At 32.4% G+C, this 22,274-nt stretch overlaps 2 protein-coding genes across 5 annotated transcripts in view; both read left to right on the forward strand.

The window, feature by feature from the left end:
- Nucleotides 1-22,274, forward strand: part of LOC105317104 (uncharacterized) — a 125,265-nt gene that overhangs the window by 83,286 nt on the left and 19,705 nt on the right. The window lies entirely within an intron of this gene.
- LOC136272319 (uncharacterized) lies at nt 5,644-8,169 on the forward strand. The gene has a single exon (XM_066073747.1). It carries the CDS (start codon nt 5,838-5,840, stop codon nt 7,905-7,907), a length of 2,070 nt encoding a protein of 689 aa, XP_065929819.1. The 5' UTR covers nt 5,644-5,837; the 3' UTR covers nt 7,908-8,169.

Raw genomic sequence — 22,274 nt, forward strand, 5'->3', positions numbered from 1 at the left:
GCCGCGTGACTACTAGGCGACAAGACAGACACGTCGCATTTATCCGAGCAAATGGAGATTGCACCCGATATTGATATGTGAATCACATAATGGGGGTACCAATGTTTCATAAACAGTATTCAAAGCAACTGGTCAATAAGTTTGCAACAAACGATGTTTCATTTTCTGTATTATAATAAACTATTGAAATAATATACTAATCATTCTTTGTTGCGTTCTGATCTAAAACAATCAAAGAAATAGTAAGTGGTGCATTAGCAATTTTGCTAAGTGTATATACGTGAAACTGAACTTTTGGAATTAAATTGAATGGGAAGAGTGAGTTACAGACAAGACATTCTTTACAATGTAACTCACAGGTTTTTCTATATTCTGACGAACCAACCTATGTTGCCCATGACATAGGGGGAGGGGGACTGCAATATATTTTCTCTGTTTATTGTACTTTTTATATTCAGCAACTTTACATTTCCGAGGAGATGGTTGTATGCTGGAAGGTCTGGGCTTAAAATATATAAGCTATCTTCACATTTAGAATTTTGATATTTAGAAAAGCAAAATGCATTGAATAAATTCATGCTTGTTGGAGTAAAGTTCCTGTACTTGCAACTGAAGACCAATACATCTAATTTGTACAGAAATCGTTTTAAGTTTGGCAATTTATTTCTCGATTTTTTTTCTAAAAATACCCAAACGTAAGTATCAGCTGCGTGTAGACATACATTTATCATATGTCTGTTCTGCATTCACTTCAATAAATACTTGTATTTAATGGATATTTTTTATGGATATTATACAAATAAAAGATGCTCAGTAACAACAAACCAAAAACTAACTATCAATACACCTTCAAACGTATAAAAGTGCAAATCCAAAACTAATTTTCATTATCAGTTTAGTCTTTTGTGTCCAAACATCGATTATTTTTTTTAATTCTCATTGACAATATTACAAAGTAATCGAAACTACCTTTGCATACAAATCGACCATAAAAATGACTTTTTAAAAAACTGCTCGAACTTATCTTTAGTGGTTGCTCTATATTTTTTGACGAATTAGAGTGCACACATTCCCTATTGCCTTCAATAATACCAGTACAACGTCCTGGGTTTCATGTAATAATTTCTTAATGATGAATTCTTTGTACTTGATTCCTCTTGATGCGCATGCTCCACGATAGGTTCTAATGTCCAGTTCCTTTTTGGTATCTACAATTGAATTGAACCAGAATAATCAATTGTATCTAAAATGTCTTTGTTGAATACTAATCACTGATACAAATTGTACTAAATGCGTGTTTGGTCGTCATTTGATATGATTAATCGGAACATCGCTCGGCCTTTTCCGTCAAGTCGAGAAAAAACGTTTCTTCGCGACATGACGAAAAAGGCCGAGCGATTCTCCGATTGTTAATATGACTTGAAAAAGGCTGGATGGTCTCATTTACACTATATTAAGAGCCTTAAAAGAAGAGCTCTGAATAAAAATACATAGTAAATTATTCAAAATTATCAAGTAAAAAATATGTGGTTGTTTTCTCAATATAAAATCACAGCTTTCAGAACATTGCATCACATATAAAAAAAAAAAAAGTAAAAGAGAGATTTGATGGGTAAACAAATGTAATCTCATCGAGACGATGAGCTCTGCATAAATGTTTCTGGAGACAATTCAAATTTTCTTATATCGAAAATATTGAATATTCTCCTTTTGACTTCTCGGTACTTCATAATAGATTATGGCTCTGAAATCATAAAATGTTACAGTAGACCTGATAGATTATTAGTTTATAATGGTCAACAAAATAACCATCATATCTACCGAATTAAAATATTCTTTATAAGAAAATAGTATGTATAGCTATAAACATGTAATAAGTAAAAATAAATCCATTTTTTCTTTTAAATGTGGGTATATTTCTATACTTCATATAGGGCTTTTCTTCTAGAGAATATAAATATAGTCTAAAAATATAGTTTAAAAATAGTAAAGACCATTCTTGAGCCCTCCTTAATAATCAATCGGGGGTTAAAGGTAATGCAAACATAAAAAATAGCATATAACTTGTTTAAAAAATAAAAAATAAACATTGTTATCAAATCGATATTATTATTAATTACTGTGCCACAAAACAAATATATTAACATCAGTTAATATCTGTAATGTAAAAATAAAAGTGTAAATATTTAATCAAGGAACGACAAGTCCTGATCAATGAAACTCACTTGATAAACTGGATGTGTTAGTCCGTCTTGGTTTCTTATTTTGTTCTCATTTTCTTTAATTTATAATTAATTTGTTTTTCACAATTATCTTGGTGCCAACACTACACTCATTCAGAAACAAAAATCAAAATTTCCTGCTTTGGAATATCGCCTTTATCTTGTAAAATAAGGTAATGCTTATTATATTCGGTCAACTGAAATTTACATTGCAAACGGTTTGAAAGTACCTGGATGATTATGTTTAAAATTTGAGCAAAATCAAACAAGGGTCCAAACGAATTTCTGTGAATTTCTCCATGTTAAAAGGGATATAGCAAAACAAAAACCCATGATTTAAAGCGTTATCGTGATTTCATTAGTTGTTTTTCACTAATGAGCATGTGTGTTATTCAGAAAATTGACAGAAAATGATTGGTATAGGAGGCCGGGACTGGATAAAGTGTATGCAGTTTGCTTTTAAAAATAATACATACAGGTACCTACGAAAAATAAAAGTACAAGTGACAAAACTTTTGAGTTGAAATGGTGGTGCTGCTGCTGATGACATTGTGAATACGACCACGGTGCCGATGATGAATATGATGATAATGATGAAGGAAGTGGTGGTTGTCTACCTTCATTCAGCAATTTCCTTTTCTGTAACAACCATGACCCTCCTGTGCAGTATAAGAAAATCTATTCAATTATTAGCTTTGATGTGAACTATGATGTAACAGATTATTGAAAAAAAAGAAGTATACATGTTAATAATACTCGTCAGCTTGCACTGCTACCTCCATACCCGTGAAAGAAATAATTGATTTTCTAAAACATTTTCTTAAATGATTACAGATACGTTAAACAGAACTAAACAAACTTTAAAACGTTGCATCAAATAGCATGATTAAGATACAAAAACCTGTTTCATAATTGTGATAATTGTGTGATAAAGTGGCATGTACTTGTCATAATTGAAATGTGTCTAGCCGGTTAAACTTGCCCATCGTAAAATACAGCAGAATGATTAATTTACAGGTTAAACTTTCCCTGCATATACGAGGGTTGTTCGGAAATTATTGAGACACTCAAACATTTCTCTTTTTAAGTGTCGAATTTTAGTAAACATTGGCATAAACATCAGAGAGAACAAAACAAATAATTAAGCGAAGTAATATTACAAAATAATTATTAATTTGTTTACAATTGACATGTGGTGGAGGTGCCCGGCGCAGGCCAAGACTCAGAGTTTAAAAAACTTTAACATCTACATTTTAAGTGTTGGTAAACCTACAATTATTGATAACAAAAATCTGACAGAGACGGTTTATTGAATTTCGACGTCAAGGCAGTGCAGGGAATATGCATAAAATTGGCGTGAATCTCAAGAGAACTTTTTTGGCCATGAAATTGTTTAAATAAAAACTATACGATGGAAAAGGGTCAAAAGCTTCAATTGGGGTTTATTTAATTGTTGTTTAACTAGAATTAAAATAAAGGGACCAAATATCAACTACTTTTTACAAACAAACTGATTTTAACAGTTCCAAGATATATAAAGAATGAATGTAAGAGATGTTTCACACTTTTGGGAAAACATAACTAAATTTTGTTCTCAAAAAATCAAGAATGAGGAGAATATGTAACTGTTGTCATTTTTAAATAAAAAGAAAATAAAAAAAAAATGAAGAATAGTTCATGTTTTCCGTTCGTTTGTAGGGTGTTTAAAACATAGGACCAAGGAGAAACGTTAAAATGACGTTGGGATGGGTTTGTGGTTGCTCCGGGTCATTGGATGTAGGCAACTTTGTTGGCTTACCAGGAATGAACAAATAATCATTAATTTTTACGTTAATAAAAGATATCCTGGTTTACTTTCTGGTGATATTTCAATGATTTGTCTCTTTTCCCAAGGGAGTAAGAGAAAATATCTTAATAATTTCCGAACAACCCTCGTTTTGTATATTCTATGTTAGCCATTAAACATTCACAGAGTTAAGTCATTCCATTTCAAGCAATATGAGCAGCAATTTTCGTAAATATATTTTTTCAAAAATATATTAATTTCTACTAAAATGACAAAAATATATTGGTTGTTAAATTTCTGTTAGTTAATTTTTGTGGGGACGGCCGTTAGGAAGTCTTAATTGGAGCAAAACTGAATTATTGTCCTCCTAGGCCTGTACAAAATTGATCTTCTATAAATTCCTTAGCAAAGAAATCATTCTTCTGAAAAAAATTAATTATTCCATTTTCCCACATCTCAGTACTTGTCTAATATTTCTACAAGCAGTATATCTAAAAACATAATTATTTCAATGTGTTTATTTAAATTTTTATTTAAAAATAATTATATTTCAATGTGTTATTTCTATTGGTGGTAATTATCATGTGACCAAGTTTGAGCAAAGGAGTTATCTGAAACACGGTTTACGTCAAATGTAATTTTTGCGGTTTATAAATGTTTGGAATATTTCGTATTGTAACGAAAATTAATAACATACGCTTTATATACCTTCATGATATCATTTTTGTCAGTATCATGAAGGACTATATATGAATAAGGCCTTAAGTGGCCCTTAAAATGAACGTCATCATTATACTGTAATTCTTTGTTTTCTTTTTACAATATCCGTGTGATGTTTTCACATTATGTTCCTTTTGATTAAAGTGTCCAAATTTAGAAATATGACATCGTAAAGACAACCTTTTCCCGCCATTTTTTTTTTCATTTTAAGCATGAAACGGCCTGTTTTCAAGCATTTTTTCTTTCAGAAAATATACAAGAAATTTTTTTTGTCATTTATTACTATTTGGTAGATACATCTCTGATTGAAATATTTTGTTTCTTCAAGCATGCACTCTACATTTCCCATTTGTAAAAATATAAGTAAAATGTAATTTTTTTTCTAATTTTGACTGAATTATAGAAATCGCGTCAGCTCTGACGTCATACACTCCCAGTGAGTGCAAATAAATCAAATTAAAAAATAGGAGAAAATCACATTTTATATCAACTCTTCCATAAAAATAACAAAACATTTCATTGTACCCGAAACACTTCAGAAAATGGCGAATAATGGGGGCCAAATTTTACTCATATCATGTATAGTTCTTTTTTATGGTTAATTTTTAAGAATCTTTAGCATCAGCGAGTACATTTTTAACCTCAGATTTGTACCATTGTTCATATATTTATCTTGGAAGATTATGATGTGCATGGGTGATGAGGCACAAATGCCTTGGGGTGAACCTTTATTACAGATATAATTGTCTTTGATAATTTCTGTCAGAGCATCAAAATCGAAAGTAGTTATTCGTATAAACAATTCAGGTAAATTTTTAGTATAGCTATAATTACATTGTATAACGCTGGAAATTTTCAGATACGGGTATATATAAGATCGGTAAACAACTAAAGCGAAAGTAGATATTTGTAAAAGAAAATCAGGGTTGGTTTTAGTATCGTTATTACACACTGTATAAGGTTGGAAATTTTCAGATATGGGTATATGAAGGGTAAACAAGAACAGAGGTAAATATGACGGTGTGATACATAGACTGCTTGAATAATTCCTGTTGCATGTTATTTCTGAAATGCGAGATAATTGATTGGACAAAAGTTTCATTTAAAGAATGTCTGACAATTGCCGTGTGTCTGAGGCCCTGTACGTTGGTCTGTGTGGATATTTAGGGACACCGACTGAAGTGACCGTCAGGAGGGAGGTAGAGGACATGACGGATATGATTAAGAAACCTGTACAGACTCATAGCGGAAAGCGAATGATGATCAGTGGTAGTTTTAGGGAAGGCTTTAGGTTTAATTCTTCTGACATGGACGTAATGCTCTGGTTTACCAATCATAAAGTGATAACTGACCTATCACAGTCCAGTGTTTATGATCTATCAAAACATTCAATTATTCTTATGAAGGACACTGATACATCACCGGGGTTTGTCAGACTACAGCTTCTGACGTTACCTCGAGATAAATTCATTGAATCGTCACTTGTTCCATATAATGACGGCATGTACTTATCATGTGTGAGGTGGAGACAAAGAATGTTGACTAGGATTAGTGGAAACAAAACCTTTAGCAATGCAAAAAGCCATGGTCCTTGTGCAAACGGTTTCTTTGGTCATTCAGAAACTGACCTTGTTCTTTGTTTTCATTGTTCCCACTGGCCACAGTTAACCTGTGATTGGAGAAAAAGATGTATTCTGCATAACTGGCCTCCAAAACACGTGTATGTTGATATTCTTAAAAATGGCTGTCATGTTGTGCCTGTCGGAAATAAAACAACAGCCGATGAATTTGAACTTGATTGGAGACTATCGTTTTCTCAGGCAGAACAAAAACTTGTGTATTCCATGAATCATACGCAATTCCTGTGTTACGGACTTTTGAAAATATTTCTAAAGGAAGTCATCAATCTTAAAATAGAAGAACCATTCCTGTGTTCATATTTTGTGAAGACAACGATGTTCTGGCTGATACAAATAGGACACATTACATGGTGCCCAAATAATTTACTGGATTGTTTCTGGAAATGTTTAAGATATTTGTTACATTGCGTTCATCGTGGTGTGTTTCCAAACTTTTTTGTCCCACAGAACAACATGTTTGCCAGTAAATTGTCTACAGTTAAAGGTGAACGCTCACGCAAGTGTCTGTTAGAACAGCTTAACTTGTATTACGAAAAGGGTGTGACCTGTTTGTTACAAAGTCCGACGGTCAGAGTAATTATTGAACCAGTTATGTGTTATAGTTTTCTCAGAATAGAACCACTTCTAGGTCATCATATCATGAGTGGTATCGATTTAGATGTTTGTATCAGAAATGAGATAGTTGCGAAAAGTTTTTTATGCCAAAACATAAGGAGTTATTATCTAATTCTGAGGTTCATAATTATTTTGATGAATCAATCATTAACAGAATATGAGACATTAACATTACAGCAATGTACGGCAAATGTTTCAGTTGTAACAGCATTCATAAATATCAGTACCAGTAGTTTATCAGGTAGTACAAATAAGAAAATCTACAGAACAAACAAACTCGCTTGTAGCTTGTTGAAGCTGGCAGGTAGAGTGGGTGATGTATCTTGTTTGTTGTATCTCGCTCTGTATTACTTCAGAACATGTAAGTATAGAGAGGCGCTTCATGTTACAGCTCTGGTTAAATCAAGACTCACTCAGCCATATATCCTGTATAGCCGACTAGACCGAGCAAGGTATAATGAATGTGTGGCTGGTTTGTCTCTGTCTAAACGTATGAAGAAGGTTTGGGCATTCGATGTATGGCTTCAGGAAGATGTTTATTACATTCAGGAACTTGTTTTGGAACAAAGAACGGGTAAAGAAAACGATGAAAATATCTTGTATATTTCACCTTATGTATTGACAGACATGTTAAGTGTGTTATGTAACTACAGACTAGGTAACCGGTCCCAGTGTCTACAGTCACTGACAGATCTAGAGACACTGCTGCTCTATGATGACGGGAGTTATGTATCTTTAGAGCTTAGAGATATCTCGTGGCAGATACTGGGGATCTGTCAGCACGTTGTGGGGGATCTACACGGGGCGTTAGTGGCTTATCAACAGTCACTGAGAGAGAGACTGTTCCACAAAATACAGAATGCCACATACTATAGAATAGCATTAGTTTTGTATCAATGGAAAACAAATCGTTATATTCAATGAAAAGAGAATTGCATTAATAGCACTGTTGACAAATCTACTAGTTAGTCTATTTTCCTGTTTTGGATTGTTATAAATTTCCTGGGTAGATGTCTTGCATCAACAGATATAAAAAAAAAAAGGAAAACTGTCAATATACTATTGGGATGATGCATATTAGAAACACGAAAATATGCATATTTACCGTGTCTGTTGTTTATATAATATCACGATTTTCAGGACTTATATTTTAATAGATGTATGGTTTAAAATTACTTGAACTTGGTCACACATGTTAATGACAAAAATGTTTTAAAAAATGTAAAAGTCTTTTATAAAATAACACCTTTTAATTTATTCATTTATTATAAATGTATTTTAGGTTTTTAGATAATTGACATTACTATTTTTTCAGGTGTCAACTTCCTTAATTTTTTACCAAGGAAGTGTGGTTATTGTCTAGAACATATACAAGTTTTCTTTCATTCTCTGTAGCAAAAATAAAGTTATCCTAATTAAATGATGATTAAAAAAAATCATGAAAGACTTTTGAGAAACAATTAATTGTCTTTGATAATTAATGTCAGAACATCTTAAATGAAAGTAGATATTCACCAAATATCCAGGTTGGTATTTAGGATCGATATCATAATGTATTAAGGCTTAAAATATTCAGATACGAGTATGAATACGATCGATAAGTACCTAAAGCAAAAGTAGTTTTTCAGGAAAATAACAACAACAACAACTTGTAAGTTTTTAGGACCGCTATTATAAGGCTGGAAATTTTCAGATACAGGTACTGGCACTGTACCAGTTATCGGCTAAAATTTAACGTTTTCTTTTCGTAATTCCTTATTTAATGATATTTTTTGATAAAAATTGACATACTTTAAAAAATGAACTCCTTATTTATGTATTTGTTAGTTTATATCATTATTTAGAACTTAAAACATCTTGTTTTGTGCTTTTAAGCACGCCCCGAATTTGCCGAGTTTTTACGATTTACTGTACCAGTTATCGGCTTCGTGATAATAACTTAGTAAAAATCCGTGTTCATGTTGATTTTACACTCTGCTAAATGTAGTTTGAATTATGCCCCTTGTGAGGTTAGACTAAAGTATTCGTGGTCATGATACATTATAAACAAAACTCATAAAATAATTTGTTTATTATCATACGGTAACACACCAAAGCGTATACTATTCAATACATAATTGTGCAATCAGGCGTTCAATTGCGCTACGAATCTCTCGGAAATTCGTGAATTCGTTTTGTTTATACATGTTAAATGTATTGATTTTATATGTCACATCAAAGCAGGGATATAATAACGTATCACAAAGAGGTAATATTCTATTTTTAACTTATTACGTCACTTCCCCCACTGCTGAAAGTGCAAAGATGTAAAATCAGCGGTAAACAATGATCGTTTAAGCTCATGTATAAAACATATTCAAGAAAGTTTTCAAGCAAACTTACTTTTCTTTATTCGAAAAAGACGACTGAATTAAAAAAACTTGGATTGTCGCGTGCTATAAACCCGAACTCTCAGTTTAGCCGATAACTGGTCTTAGCCGATAACTGGTACAGTACCAGTATACGACCGGTAAACAAGAACAAAGGTTAATATGGCGGTGTGATACATGGACAGATGAATAATTTCTGTTGAGTATTACATGTATTAATGAAATTCGAGATAATTGATTGGACAAAAGTTAAAATCACGGAATGTCTGACAATTGCCGAGTGTCTGAGGCCCTGTACGTGGGTCTGTGTGGTTATATAGGGACACCGACTGAAGTGACCGTTAGGAGAGAGGTGGAGGACATGACGGAGATGATTCATAAACCTGTACAGGTAGATAATGGTTTTCGAATTATGATCAGTTGTAGTTATAGGAAAAGTTTTAAATTCAAATCCTCTGACATTGACACGATGTTCTGGCATACCAATCATGAAGTAATTACAGTCCAGTGCTTATGATCTGTCAAAACATTCAATTATTCTTATGGAGGACACTGATACACCACCGGGGTTTGTCATACTACAGTTTCTGACGTCGCCACGAGATGGACACATTAAATCGTCAGTTGTTCCATATAATGACGGCATGTATTTATCATGTATGAGGTGGAGACAAATAATGTTGACTATGATTAGTGGGACGAAAAATTTTAACAATGCAAAAACCCATGGTCCTTGTACTAACAGTTTCATTGGTTATTTAGAACATGACTATGCTCTTTGTTTGCATTGTTCCCACTGGTCACGGTTAACCTGTGATTGGAGAAAAAGATGCATTCTGCATAACTGGCCTCCAAACCACGTTTTTTACGATATTTTTAGGAATGGCTGTCATGTTGTGCCTGTCGGACTTAAAATAGCAGGCAATGAAAATGAACTTGATTGGAAATTATTGTTTGCTCGGGCAGAACAAAAACTAGTGTATTCCATGAATCATACGCAATTTTTGTGTTACGGACTTTTGAAAATATTTCTAAAGGAAATCATCAATCTTAAAATAGAAGAACCATTCCTGTGTTCATATTTTATGAAGACAACGATGTTCTGGCTGATACAAATAGGACATATTACATGGTGTCCAAATAACTTATTGGATTGTTTCTGGAAATGATTTAAAGGGGAAGGAAACTAAAAATATTTTGTACAATAAATCAATTATTTATCATCTACTTTAATTGTAAATCGTATTTATTTTCATTAAAAACCTTGGAATAATGAATAAATCAAGAAATTCAATCGCTTAATTAAATTTCCCGCCGCCACGGGGGCTTCCATTGAACTTTAATCTATGACGTCACACCATCTATTCCGGTTTATGTTATTAACATAACATCAGTATTAGTAAATCATGATATTCCCTCTAAATGACAAGTTCTGGAAAATTTGAAACAATGTTGATTTAAGACCGTTCTTTTACCTTTGCAAACTACAAACTAACGTCAAATAGAAAATGTTCGTTGAAATCTAAAAGCGGAGGTAAGTGTCGGAGAAATCTCCGCGTAAATGTGGAAATTGTCAACAGATGCAAGATGCCAAGTATCATAGAAAATGTCTGCCGTCGTTATTTCGACATCGTAATTCCGACTTTAAAGAATGAATTTTAAACATCCCGATTACAATTATAACATTTATTCAGTTAGCGAAGAACTTGACTTGGAATAAAACATTTAATTAAGGTCGTTTTCTACTTTGAATGATAGCAGATTAACAGCTGCCATTTACTTTAAAAAAAGTGCATATATTTATGCATACAATGATACATGTTTTTATTCTTTAGATTGACGTGTGAACTCAAACATTATCAATTTTGTTAAGGCGATTATTTGAGTAACAGAAAGGCATAAACCAGCGTTAATTATATTCAGAGCACTGTGTACATTCATTTGTATATGTAAACCAAACCGGAATAGATGGTGTGACGTCAAAATAATTATTTTTTTTTGGTTTTTAATACAAAAGAGTTCTACAACATGTCAGCCTCCAGTAAATACGATTTCTCCAACTTCAAACGTTCATTAAAGCTTAATTACGTATTTTATTTTCAAAACAGCATGACCACATGTGATAATTTACACCACTTTATTAAAATAAATAAATTATGTTTTTGACTTTCCTTCCCCTTTAAATATTTGTTACAATGCGTTCATCGTGATGTGTTTCCAAACATTTTTGTCCCACAGAACATGTTTGCAAGTAAATTGTCTACAGTTAAAGGTGTGCGTACATGCGAGTGTCTGTTAGAACAGCTTAACATATATTACGAAATGTGCATGACCTGTTTGTAACAAAGTCCGACGGTCAGAGAAATGATTGAACCAGTTACATGTTACAGTCTTGTCAGAACAGAACCACTTCTAGCTCATGTCAAGAGTGCTGCTGATACAGCTGTTTGTATCAGGCATGAAATAGGTACGAGAGTGTATGCAGATTAAAACAAAAGGGATAATTATCTAATTCTGAGGTTTATACTAGTAGTAATTTTATCAAATCGGTCACATTCAGAATATGAGACATATGGCGGCAGATGTTTTAGTTGGAACAGCATTCATAAATCTCACTACTAGTAGTTCATCAGATAGTACAAATAAAAAATCAAATAAGAAAATCTACAGATCAGATAGCCTTACTAGTAACTTGTTGAAGCTGGCAGGTAGAGTTAGTATTATGTCTTGATTGTTGTATCTTGCTATGTATTACTACAGAACATGTAGATATAATGAAGCGCTTCATGTTACAGCTCTGGTTAAATCAAGTCTCACTCAGTCCTATATCTTATATAAGGGAATAGACCGAGTAAGATACAATGAATGTGTGGCTGTTTGGTCTCTGTCTAAACGTATGAAGAAAGCTTGAGTATTTATTGTACATCTTGGCAAGGATGTTTATTACATTCAGGAACTCCTTTTTGAACAAAGAGCAGTTAAAGACAACGGTTTACATATATTGTTTATATCACCCTATATAATGACAGACATGTTAAGCGTGATAAGTAACTAATGACTAGGTTACCGGTCCCAGTGTCTACAGTCACTGACAGACCTACAGACACTGCTGCTCTATGATGAATTGAAATGTGTAGCTTTACATATCAGAGACCTCGTGTGGCAGATACTGGGGATCTGTCAGCACGTTGTGGGGAACCTACACGGGGCGTTACAGTCTTATCAACAGTCACTGAGACAGAGACCATACCACAAAATACAGAGTGCCACACAATATAGAATAGCATTAATTTTGAATAAATTTGCATTAATTAAGTGTAACTGGACGCAACAAAAAGTTTCATAATATTCGTTGAAAAAAAAGAATTGCATAAAGAAGACTGTCAAGTATAAAAGTAAGGAAAACGTGTGCTGCATGTCAGAAACACGAAAACACGCAGATTTACCAGGTTTGATATATGATATCACGATTTTTTTCGTATTTTTTCAGAAAAGAATTGCTTGGTCTTGGTCGCACTCGTTTACTTAATGATACAAAATTGTAAAACTAAATGGAAGTCTTCAATAATAAAAAAAAACAAACACCCTTTCTTTTCATCATGTATCATATATTTTTTACTGTAATATGCACCTGTACTTTTTTGTACAAAATGTCCGTTAAAGATGAAATTTAATCAAACGCACAGACAAAAATATAATTTAAAATAAATAGATTGATAGATTGATTGAAACATGTGCAGATAGATAGATAGAGAAAGAGATAAATAGACAGATAGATAGATAGATAGATAGATAGATAGATAGATAGATAGATAGATAGATAGATAGATAGATAGATAGATAGATAGATAGATAGATAGATAGATAGATAGATAGATAGATTTGCAAGGACTACTTTTCGGGATACAGATGTAAATAACCTGGACAATGATTTACAAGAGACATTAAATGTCTGTTTTTTCGGTGAGAAATATTTCCGACAAAGCTCTTGCTAACCTCGCACACGAAGTAAATTTTGTTTAGAACATCAAGGGAACTTGAGTGTCGCATCCTGTTAATTTTTACTCTTTAGGTTATACCTCTTTCATTACAGTACATTGCTATTGCTTTGAAAATAAATCCATTTGTAAATTAATTTTTATATCTTTTAATAATATCAATTATTTTTATATGTCCTCTCTGTATATCCTGCATGTATATTGTATGTAAAATCAAAATTGTCACTTATAAAAGAGCCAAAGAGCAATCATGTAACCTGCGTGTGGAATTCAGCATGTATTTGCATATTTATTTTAATTTTGCAATTGTTTCGGTAGATTTTGTTCTGTTTAATAAATTACTGGTTATTATTTGGTTTTTTAAAGCTTTGTTTTCCAAAGATATACAGATATACATACAATCTAATATTTAGAACTTTGATCCGCTGCCATATTTATGACATACTCGACATATCGAAAACAAGGGAGCAGATGGAAGTAATATAGATATATTTTCAACTTCGAAACTTCAGTATGTGTGTTAAAAACAAGGACGTATTATTCTAGAATTCTATTTTTCTGATTTATACATTGTAATGATTTGGAAATAGTTGTCCACTACTATATGTACATGTAATAGACTGCTTATTGTATTTTAAACAATGCGACCCAAGACCACTATTATTGTGTTTAAAAATACAAACAGTTGCGTATCTTTAATATTATATTACTTCTGGCGATTGCGCAAACCGATATAAATCAATTGTCAACGTAATTTTTACATACATTTATTTCGTTATCATCGATTCAAAATAAAATGTACACGTTGCATGTTTATTAGCAAATGCAATGATTTAATCGAAATCTCAGCTTGATATTTAAATCAAAAAATATGGCTTCAGCATTACCAAGGCAATGACAATAAAACCAAAAAGCTTTTAGTTTTACTCTTTATATACAAGTGAGTAATCAGCACACAGCAAATTCCCCATATTCAATTTATTCAAAATCACTGCGAGACCATTTTGTGATAGCTTAAATTATTACACTGGACAAAATTGTTAACGCACCATCTAAAATGAAATAATATTTACATCCTATAAATTTTTAAAGATGAGTTTAAATAGTTGACCTTAATCATAAGTAAGACATTTAAATGCCCAAACGGATACAATGTTAACCGAAGCGTACATGTAACTGTTCTTTAGAAATGCTCAAATCGTACTCACACTCTTTTGGAAAAATATATCTTTACTTTTCTTTTTTTTTTTTGTTATTACTTATGCTTGTATTACTAAAAACTCACACAAAAAATCCCGACGGGGTATGCCGCATTTGACCACAGAAAAGAGTGGCAGGGCAGTTTGTACATGTATGGTCTCTGCAGGATGCTCCTTTAGAGAGGTTTGAAATATTTTTTAATTATTCAACTGTTACCTGTGATATTTGCATGATGCAGCATGCTTATCGAATAAAAGCAATGTTTTTTTTAGGTAACGACAGTGTGTAATAGGCACCACACGTCAATTGCAATGTTGGTCCGGAAATTTGTGAGGAACTGAGCAAGAATTATTTCAAAGCGCCGCGTGCCGCGTGTCTACTAGGCGACAAGACAGACGCATCGCATTTATCCGAGCAAATGGAGGTCACACCCGATATTGATATGTGAATCATATAATGGGGGTACCAATGTTTCATAAACAGTCCTCAAAGCAACTGGTCAATAAGTTTGCAACAAATGATGTTTCAATTTCTGTATTATAATAAAGTATTGCAATCATATACTAATCAATCTTTGTTGCGTTCAGATCTAAAACAATCAAAGATAAAGTAAGTGGTGCTTAGCAATTTTGCCAAGTGTTTATCAGAGACTGAACTTTTGGAATTAAATGAAATGGGAAGAGTGAGTTACAGACATGACATTCTTTACAATGTAACTCACAGGTTTTTCTATATTTTGACGAACCAACCTATGTAGCCCATGACATGGGGGGGGGGGGGGGCTGCGATATATTTTCTCTGTTTGTTGTACTTTTTATATTCAGCAACTTTACATTTCCGAGGAGATGGTTGTATGCTGGAAGGTCTGGGCTTAGATTATATAAGCTATCTCCACATTTAGAATTTTGTTATTTAGAGAGACCAAATGCATTGAATAAATTCATGCTTGTTGAAGTAAAGTCCCTGTACTTGTAAGTGAAGACCAATGCATCTAATTTGTACAGAAATCGTTTAAGTTTGGCAATTTATTTCTCGATTTTTTTTTCTAAACATACCTTAGATTAGGTATCAGCCGCGTGTAGACGTACATTTACCACATGTTCATTCACGTCAATACATTCTTATGTTTTATGTATATTATATTAATGAAAGATACTCAGTAACAACAAACCAAAAACCAACTATTATACACCTTCAAACGTATAAAAGTGGAAATCAAAAACTAATTTTCATTATTAGTTCAGTCTTTTGTGTCCAAACATCGACTATTTTTTTAAGTCTCATTGACAATATTACAAAGTAAATCGAGACTACCTTTGCGTACAAATTGACCATAAAATAAGACTTTTTAAAAAACTGCATGAGCTTATCTTTAGTGGTGGCTCTATATTTTTGACGGATTCGAGTTAACACAATCCCTATTGCCTTCAAAAATACCAGTACAACGTCTTGGGTTTCATGCAATAATTTCTTAATGATGAATCCTTTGTACTTGATTCCTCTTGATGTGCATGCTCCACGATAGGTTCTAATGTCCATTTCCTTTTGGTAGCTACAATTGTATTAAACCTGAATAATCAATTGTATCTAAAATGTCTTTGTTGAATACTAATCACTGATACAAATTGTACTAAATGCGTGTTTGGTCGTCATTTAATATGATTAATCGGAACATCGCTCGGCCTTTTCCGTCAAATCGAGAAAAAACGTTTTATTGCGACAAGACGGAAAAGGCCGAGCGATGCTCCGATTGTTAACATGACTTGAAGAAGACTGGATGGTATTTTTTACACTATATTAATCGCCGTAAAAGAAGAGCTCTGAAAAAAAATGAATAGCAAATTATTCAAAATTTTCCAGAAAAATATACTATTATGTGGTTCTTTCCTCTTTATCAAATTACAGCTTTCAGAACATTGCATCATATAGAAAAAAAAGAGAGAGAGTTGATGGGTAAACAAATGTAATCTCATCGAGACGAGGAGCTCTGTGTAAATGTTTCTGGAGACAATTCAAATTTTCTTTAATTGAACATTGAACTTCTCGTTACTTAATTATAGATTATAGCTTTGAAATCATAAAATGTTACAGTAGACATGATGGATTATTAGTTTATCTAAACTTCATAAAGAAGCACAAAGGTCAACAAAATAACCATCATATCTACCGAATTGAAATAATTTATTGAAGAAAATAGTATGTTTAGCTATAAACATGTAATAAGTAAAGAAAATTCATTTTTTCTTTTAAATGTCGGTATCTTCCTATATCTCATATAGGGCTTTTCTTCTAGACGATATAAATTTAGTCTAAAAATAGTCAAGACCATCCTTCAGCCCTCCTAAATGAACTCTTGGGGTGAAATGCAATGCAAACATCTATGTAACTATATAACGTCTTCGAATCAACCATTTGTGTTCAGTTGAAAGAAAAATATGTTAAATATAGTTTAACTTGTGCCATGTTTTCCGAGATAATTAAAATCTTCTGTACATGTTTTCTTTGATGATAACGGGGGTTATGTATTTTTCTGCAATGTCGCCACCTTTATATCCTGCATAAATTGCCAAAGAAGGCGTTTTATTGTTTCAAAGTAGTGAGTGGCAACTAGGGATATGTTGCATGAGTTTCAAATAAAAAACAGCTGATAACTTGTATAAATAAAAATTCTAAATGGCGATCGAAACAAACATTGTAATTACATGAAAAACTATCCTTCTACAAAAAGAAATATCTTCACGTCAGTTAATACCTGTAATGTAAATAAAAAACATATACAAAAAACGTTACGTTGTAAGAAAACAAGACTAAATCAAAGTACTGAAGAACTGTCGGGAGTTGATATCAACCCGACCGAAATTATCACCTCTTAATACTCAATGAATGATACCTTATTCCTTATAAACTCTGGTTTTGATTGACATAGTTGTGACATCCATAGTCAAATAAATTGGTTCTGTACCTCTTATACAAAGCTACCATTTCATCGATTGATCCTCTTAAACGAACTCCTTCAGAGAGAAACTTGCCTGTCTTTCATTTGAAGACTTGTGGACATTTTACGCAATTACCCCCACCCTTTTTTTTCTTTGGGGGTGGGTTGGGATGAGGGTGTGCATTGTCAATTTACTACACAGGAAACTGTATATTGTTACGATTTGAAACTTAAGGAACATATCATATACATAAATATTACCAAGTGAGGCAGCATTTACATGTAGGTGATAGGTTTTGTACATGTATTTGATATTCTGAGTTCTGTTTTAAAACAAACCAATCCTTTTTTTAACTGTTTAAAAAAAATGAGATAATAAGTGAAACCTTATATCAGGATTGGGGCAAATTACATTGTAAAGTAATGCATTACATTACCATTACTTCATGAATTTGGGCATTAAATTACCATTACCAGTACTTGATTTTCTTGAAGTAATGCATTACATTACCATTACATGAGTAAAGTAATGCATTAGCATTACCATTACTTTGTTTAAAAAAAAGAAAAGCAAATAAAGAGTTTTTGCAAATATTTCAAATATAAAACACTCTTTAACATATATCTACAGGTTCATGTTCAGTATCAGGTTCAAATTCAATGACTATATATACAAGAGTCATTCTTTATTTGCTCAATATATATCATCGTGTGGCATTATGAACAAGATATTACATATTAAGTAAAAAGATATTGATAGACATTTGGCATGATACAATGTCAGATATGATATAGAGACACAGATTTCATATTCATGGATAATAGAAAACAATTTATGGAATACTGTTGCCGTTATTAAAAAGCCAAATAGAAATATTTCCCCAGATTACACAAATCTTTATCATTTTGGACACTTAATTGTATTAAATTATAGGGTTTTTACCAGTTATATTTCTTAATATATTTTAATCGAATTTCTTTATGCTGAGGACACTTTAAGACAAAAGATTGCTGTTGCACTTTATGATCAAAGTTTCAAAGGTTTCATCTTTTAACTGCATCCTATTAGTTTGAAAACCTTCCCAGCTATACTAAATAAACGTTCTATAGGAGCAGTGGAAGCTGGGACTGAAAGTTTATCTTAGGATATACATGTATTATAAGTGCAAAAATAGAAAAAATACATTAATCTTGTATTTTCTATCAGTCCAAACTAATGTACTTAATATAAGAGAGAGAGAGAGAGAGAGAGAGAGAGAGAGAGAGAGAGAGATATAGAGACAGTAAAACTTATTTTCAAATGGGTTATAATATTGGAAGGGATTTTGATTTTCATCATGGATGGACAGTGCATTCATTTTCCCCTTAAAGGTGCATGTCTGTCCTCTATTCTATTGGGACATGGCGTAGGGAAGGGGATTTGGGTGTTTAGCACTTCTTATAACAATAGATTGTTTTGATACTTAGGTTGTCCTGGGGGCATAGTGTATTGTTGACACATCTTTATTGAAGTGCAAACTAATTGGAGTAAATTGTTTGAATTGTTTAAAACTCTAAATAACAACACTCATAAAAATGTTATGAAACTGTGTTGTTATATCTAGTAATATAAACAATTTAAAAATGAATTTTCATAAATCTTTTTGAATAATACATCTAAAACATTTTTATTTCAAGAATTATTTCTTTCTTCTTTATAATCAAATTATTAAAATTCAATTTCAGCTATTCATTTATTCGTCACATTTTTTAAAAGTGAACATTCATAAATAAGCATAGTAATGCAAAGTAATGCAAAGTAATGCCATGTAATGCCAGCATTACACTAAATTTTGGAAAGTAATGAATTACATTACCATTACTTGTAATGCTAATTTTGTGGCATTACACATTACTAGCATTACTTTGAAAACATGTAATGCATTGCAATGCATTACCATTACATTTAGCATTACCCCAAGCCTGCCTTGTATGCTTTTTTAATTTGTTTTTCTTTTATTCATATAGAGAAAACATGAAAGACTCTGTTCAAAGAGATGTAGTTCAAACAATGCATATTTCAATCCAAATATAGGGAGAATTCACAGATTTACAATCTCCACAGAAAAACTAATGTTCAACAGCTTAAAGTAATGTTCATTAAATTCACAACATTATAGATTACATGTACATGAGTAGACTTGACTGACGTTTTGCTATACAACAGTATTGAATTAAAATGTATACTGATGTTAAAAAAATCAGACAGGTGTTGTAAAAAAAGAGTAAAAAACTTCGAGGTTTTGCTAGTAACTTAGTTTTAAACTAAACAAAGAAATATTTCTTAATGCTTCATTTTTTATGTGACGTTTCTCGGTCAATATCTCAGGAGCGTTAAGAAAGAAGTCAAAATATTAAATTGACCTTGATAAAAACAAATCAGACCTTAAATCTTCTTTAAAAAATCTATACGCCCTGTTATCCAAAAGATAAACATGCACACAACGCAAACAAACCTTCATTCCCATGCATGTTTGTTTCTTTTGAAAACTTGTTTGAAAAAATCTGCAGCATCGATCTTAGCTCATTTCAACATGAAGCCATTAAACTAAGGTCCGCTTTACCCCAGTGCTTTCTCCGAGTCATGGAATTGTTCTTTTAAATCGATTATTTCTAATTCGAACGAATGAATGATGAATAAATGATCATTAATTGTTGGGGAACCAAGAACACTTGAATTAATATTTAATGTTTCGTTTCTAAATGCGCATGCGCCATGGAGACAACACTTACGAGTGGCGTGTTCAGCAGAGCGGGTGCTCGTTAGCCCTTGCCATAATTACCTATATAGCGCGGGTGCTCGTGAGCGCTTGCCATAATTACCTATACAGCGCGGGTGCTCGTGAGCGCTTGCAAAAATTCTCTATACCTACATGCAACACAAATTTTGGCGAGCTCTCGCAGCATCTGCTCTCCTGAACACGCCTCTGTAACGCAAATTTCGGCGAGCGCTCACGAGCACTCACACTGCTTTACACGCGCATCTGATAGAGTTATGGTAAGAACCATTTTAACAAGAGCTTGGACTTTCAGTAGGATGAAATGATCTATTTAGTTTAAATGACGCTGGTTTCAAGCGAAATATACACCGATTGCGTACACAGGGAAAAGTGGCTCGCATAATTTTCATGCGATTTCCTTTTCGCATGAAAATCATGCGCTAATCATGCGAAAATCAGATGAAAAGTTTCTCATGCAAATATCATGCGAATATGTTCGCATGATATTCGCATGAAAAATGTACAATTTTCATGCGAATAATTTTTCGTATGTTTTTCATGCGATTAGATATTTGTGTCATATTCATATAAAATTCATGCAAAATTCACATGAAAATTGCATGTTTTTCATATAAAAATTTAATTATGACAAATCAATTTATAACACTTTAAAAACATTCTTTCATTCATATGTTGACATACTAGTGTCTTTTTTTTTTTTTTAACAAATTTGACATTAAGACAACTAAACAATTTCTACATGTGTTGGAATTAATACATGTATAAATAAAAATTAGAATAGAGTTTACATTTTATCAAAATATAAATGTTTTCAAAACATTTAAAGTCTTTGTTTATGTAAACATGTAAAACTTTGTCTTTACAATAGTCATTCACATCAACTGAGAGTTATATCTCTCTTCTTAGAAGGTCAGTAAACATTAAGATTTTATTACATGTGTAATACTGTGCTGATTGCATTGGTCATTATTTAGGATACATACTTTAAGTCTTATGTTTTTGAGATACAATTTATGAGTTTGCGTGTATCAAACCTGTTGAACGCAGTAAGTGAATTACATATAGGAAAATTTCCAGTTATATATTCAAACATAAAATTAATTAAGGTCTTCCGTTTTCAACGGAAGACCTTGTACTGATTCTGTTGGTAATTCTTTTTATTCTTTTTTTTCTTCTAGACGTTTTTTAAAACTCAAATATCTTGCTTGTTTGTTGTCTTATAAAGTTCAAATTTTCAGAGCTTATTGGTAGTTACTATTTCTCAATATATAAGGAAAATCGTTGAAATCGACACTTCCGGTAGCGAGTTATTCCCCTTTTTCCCAAAAATATAGGCATTCTTGTGCACGCAAAGGCTCTGAAACCGCTCATAGCATGTATTACAAAGTCACAAATCTTAAAAATAGAGAGTTTGAACGTTGTCCTCCGAGTTTTGTTTTTACAATTTTCCTCCTTTAAAGTTTCAAAAAATTAATTTGAATTTGTGTTTCAAAAAATGCTGATTTTTGGTTGTGTTTTTGTTATGTAGCTCTTTAGTTTAAAATGTTCTCTAAACACATATAGAACAAAATATGTGCAAAATATCAAGGGCTTTCACTTGACACCATTGAAAAAGGGTTGGCCCCTTAAATTAGGGGTCTAGAGCCCTTAAAAGTCTTCGCTTTATTACTCAAAAATGGTTAATATTTCGCAATAGCTGTCGATAAAAAAGTTGTTCATTATTGTGTTATCAATGCCGTTACAAAATTATTTTGTACCGGTAATGCGAAATATGAGTGTAAAAAGCTTGTCTTGTTAACATGTACCTGTATGTCATTTGGCAAGTAAGCGAATCGTCTTCGTGCGCATAACGTACATAAATTAACAGCTGAAAGTGTACCAGTATATACGGGATGCTTTGATTCATTTGAAAAAGTGTCTAAAAAGTATACGTGTACATGTTTTTCTTACAGCCTTATTTTGAGCCACCTCTGTTTAGGTCCTATAGTGGACAACCGTTAAGAAAAACA

The sequence above is a fragment of the Magallana gigas genome, chromosome 10, assembly GCF_963853765.1.
Source record: "Magallana gigas chromosome 10, xbMagGiga1.1, whole genome shotgun sequence".
In the NCBI taxonomy this organism is placed as follows: Eukaryota; Metazoa; Mollusca; class Bivalvia; order Ostreida; family Ostreidae; genus Magallana; species Magallana gigas.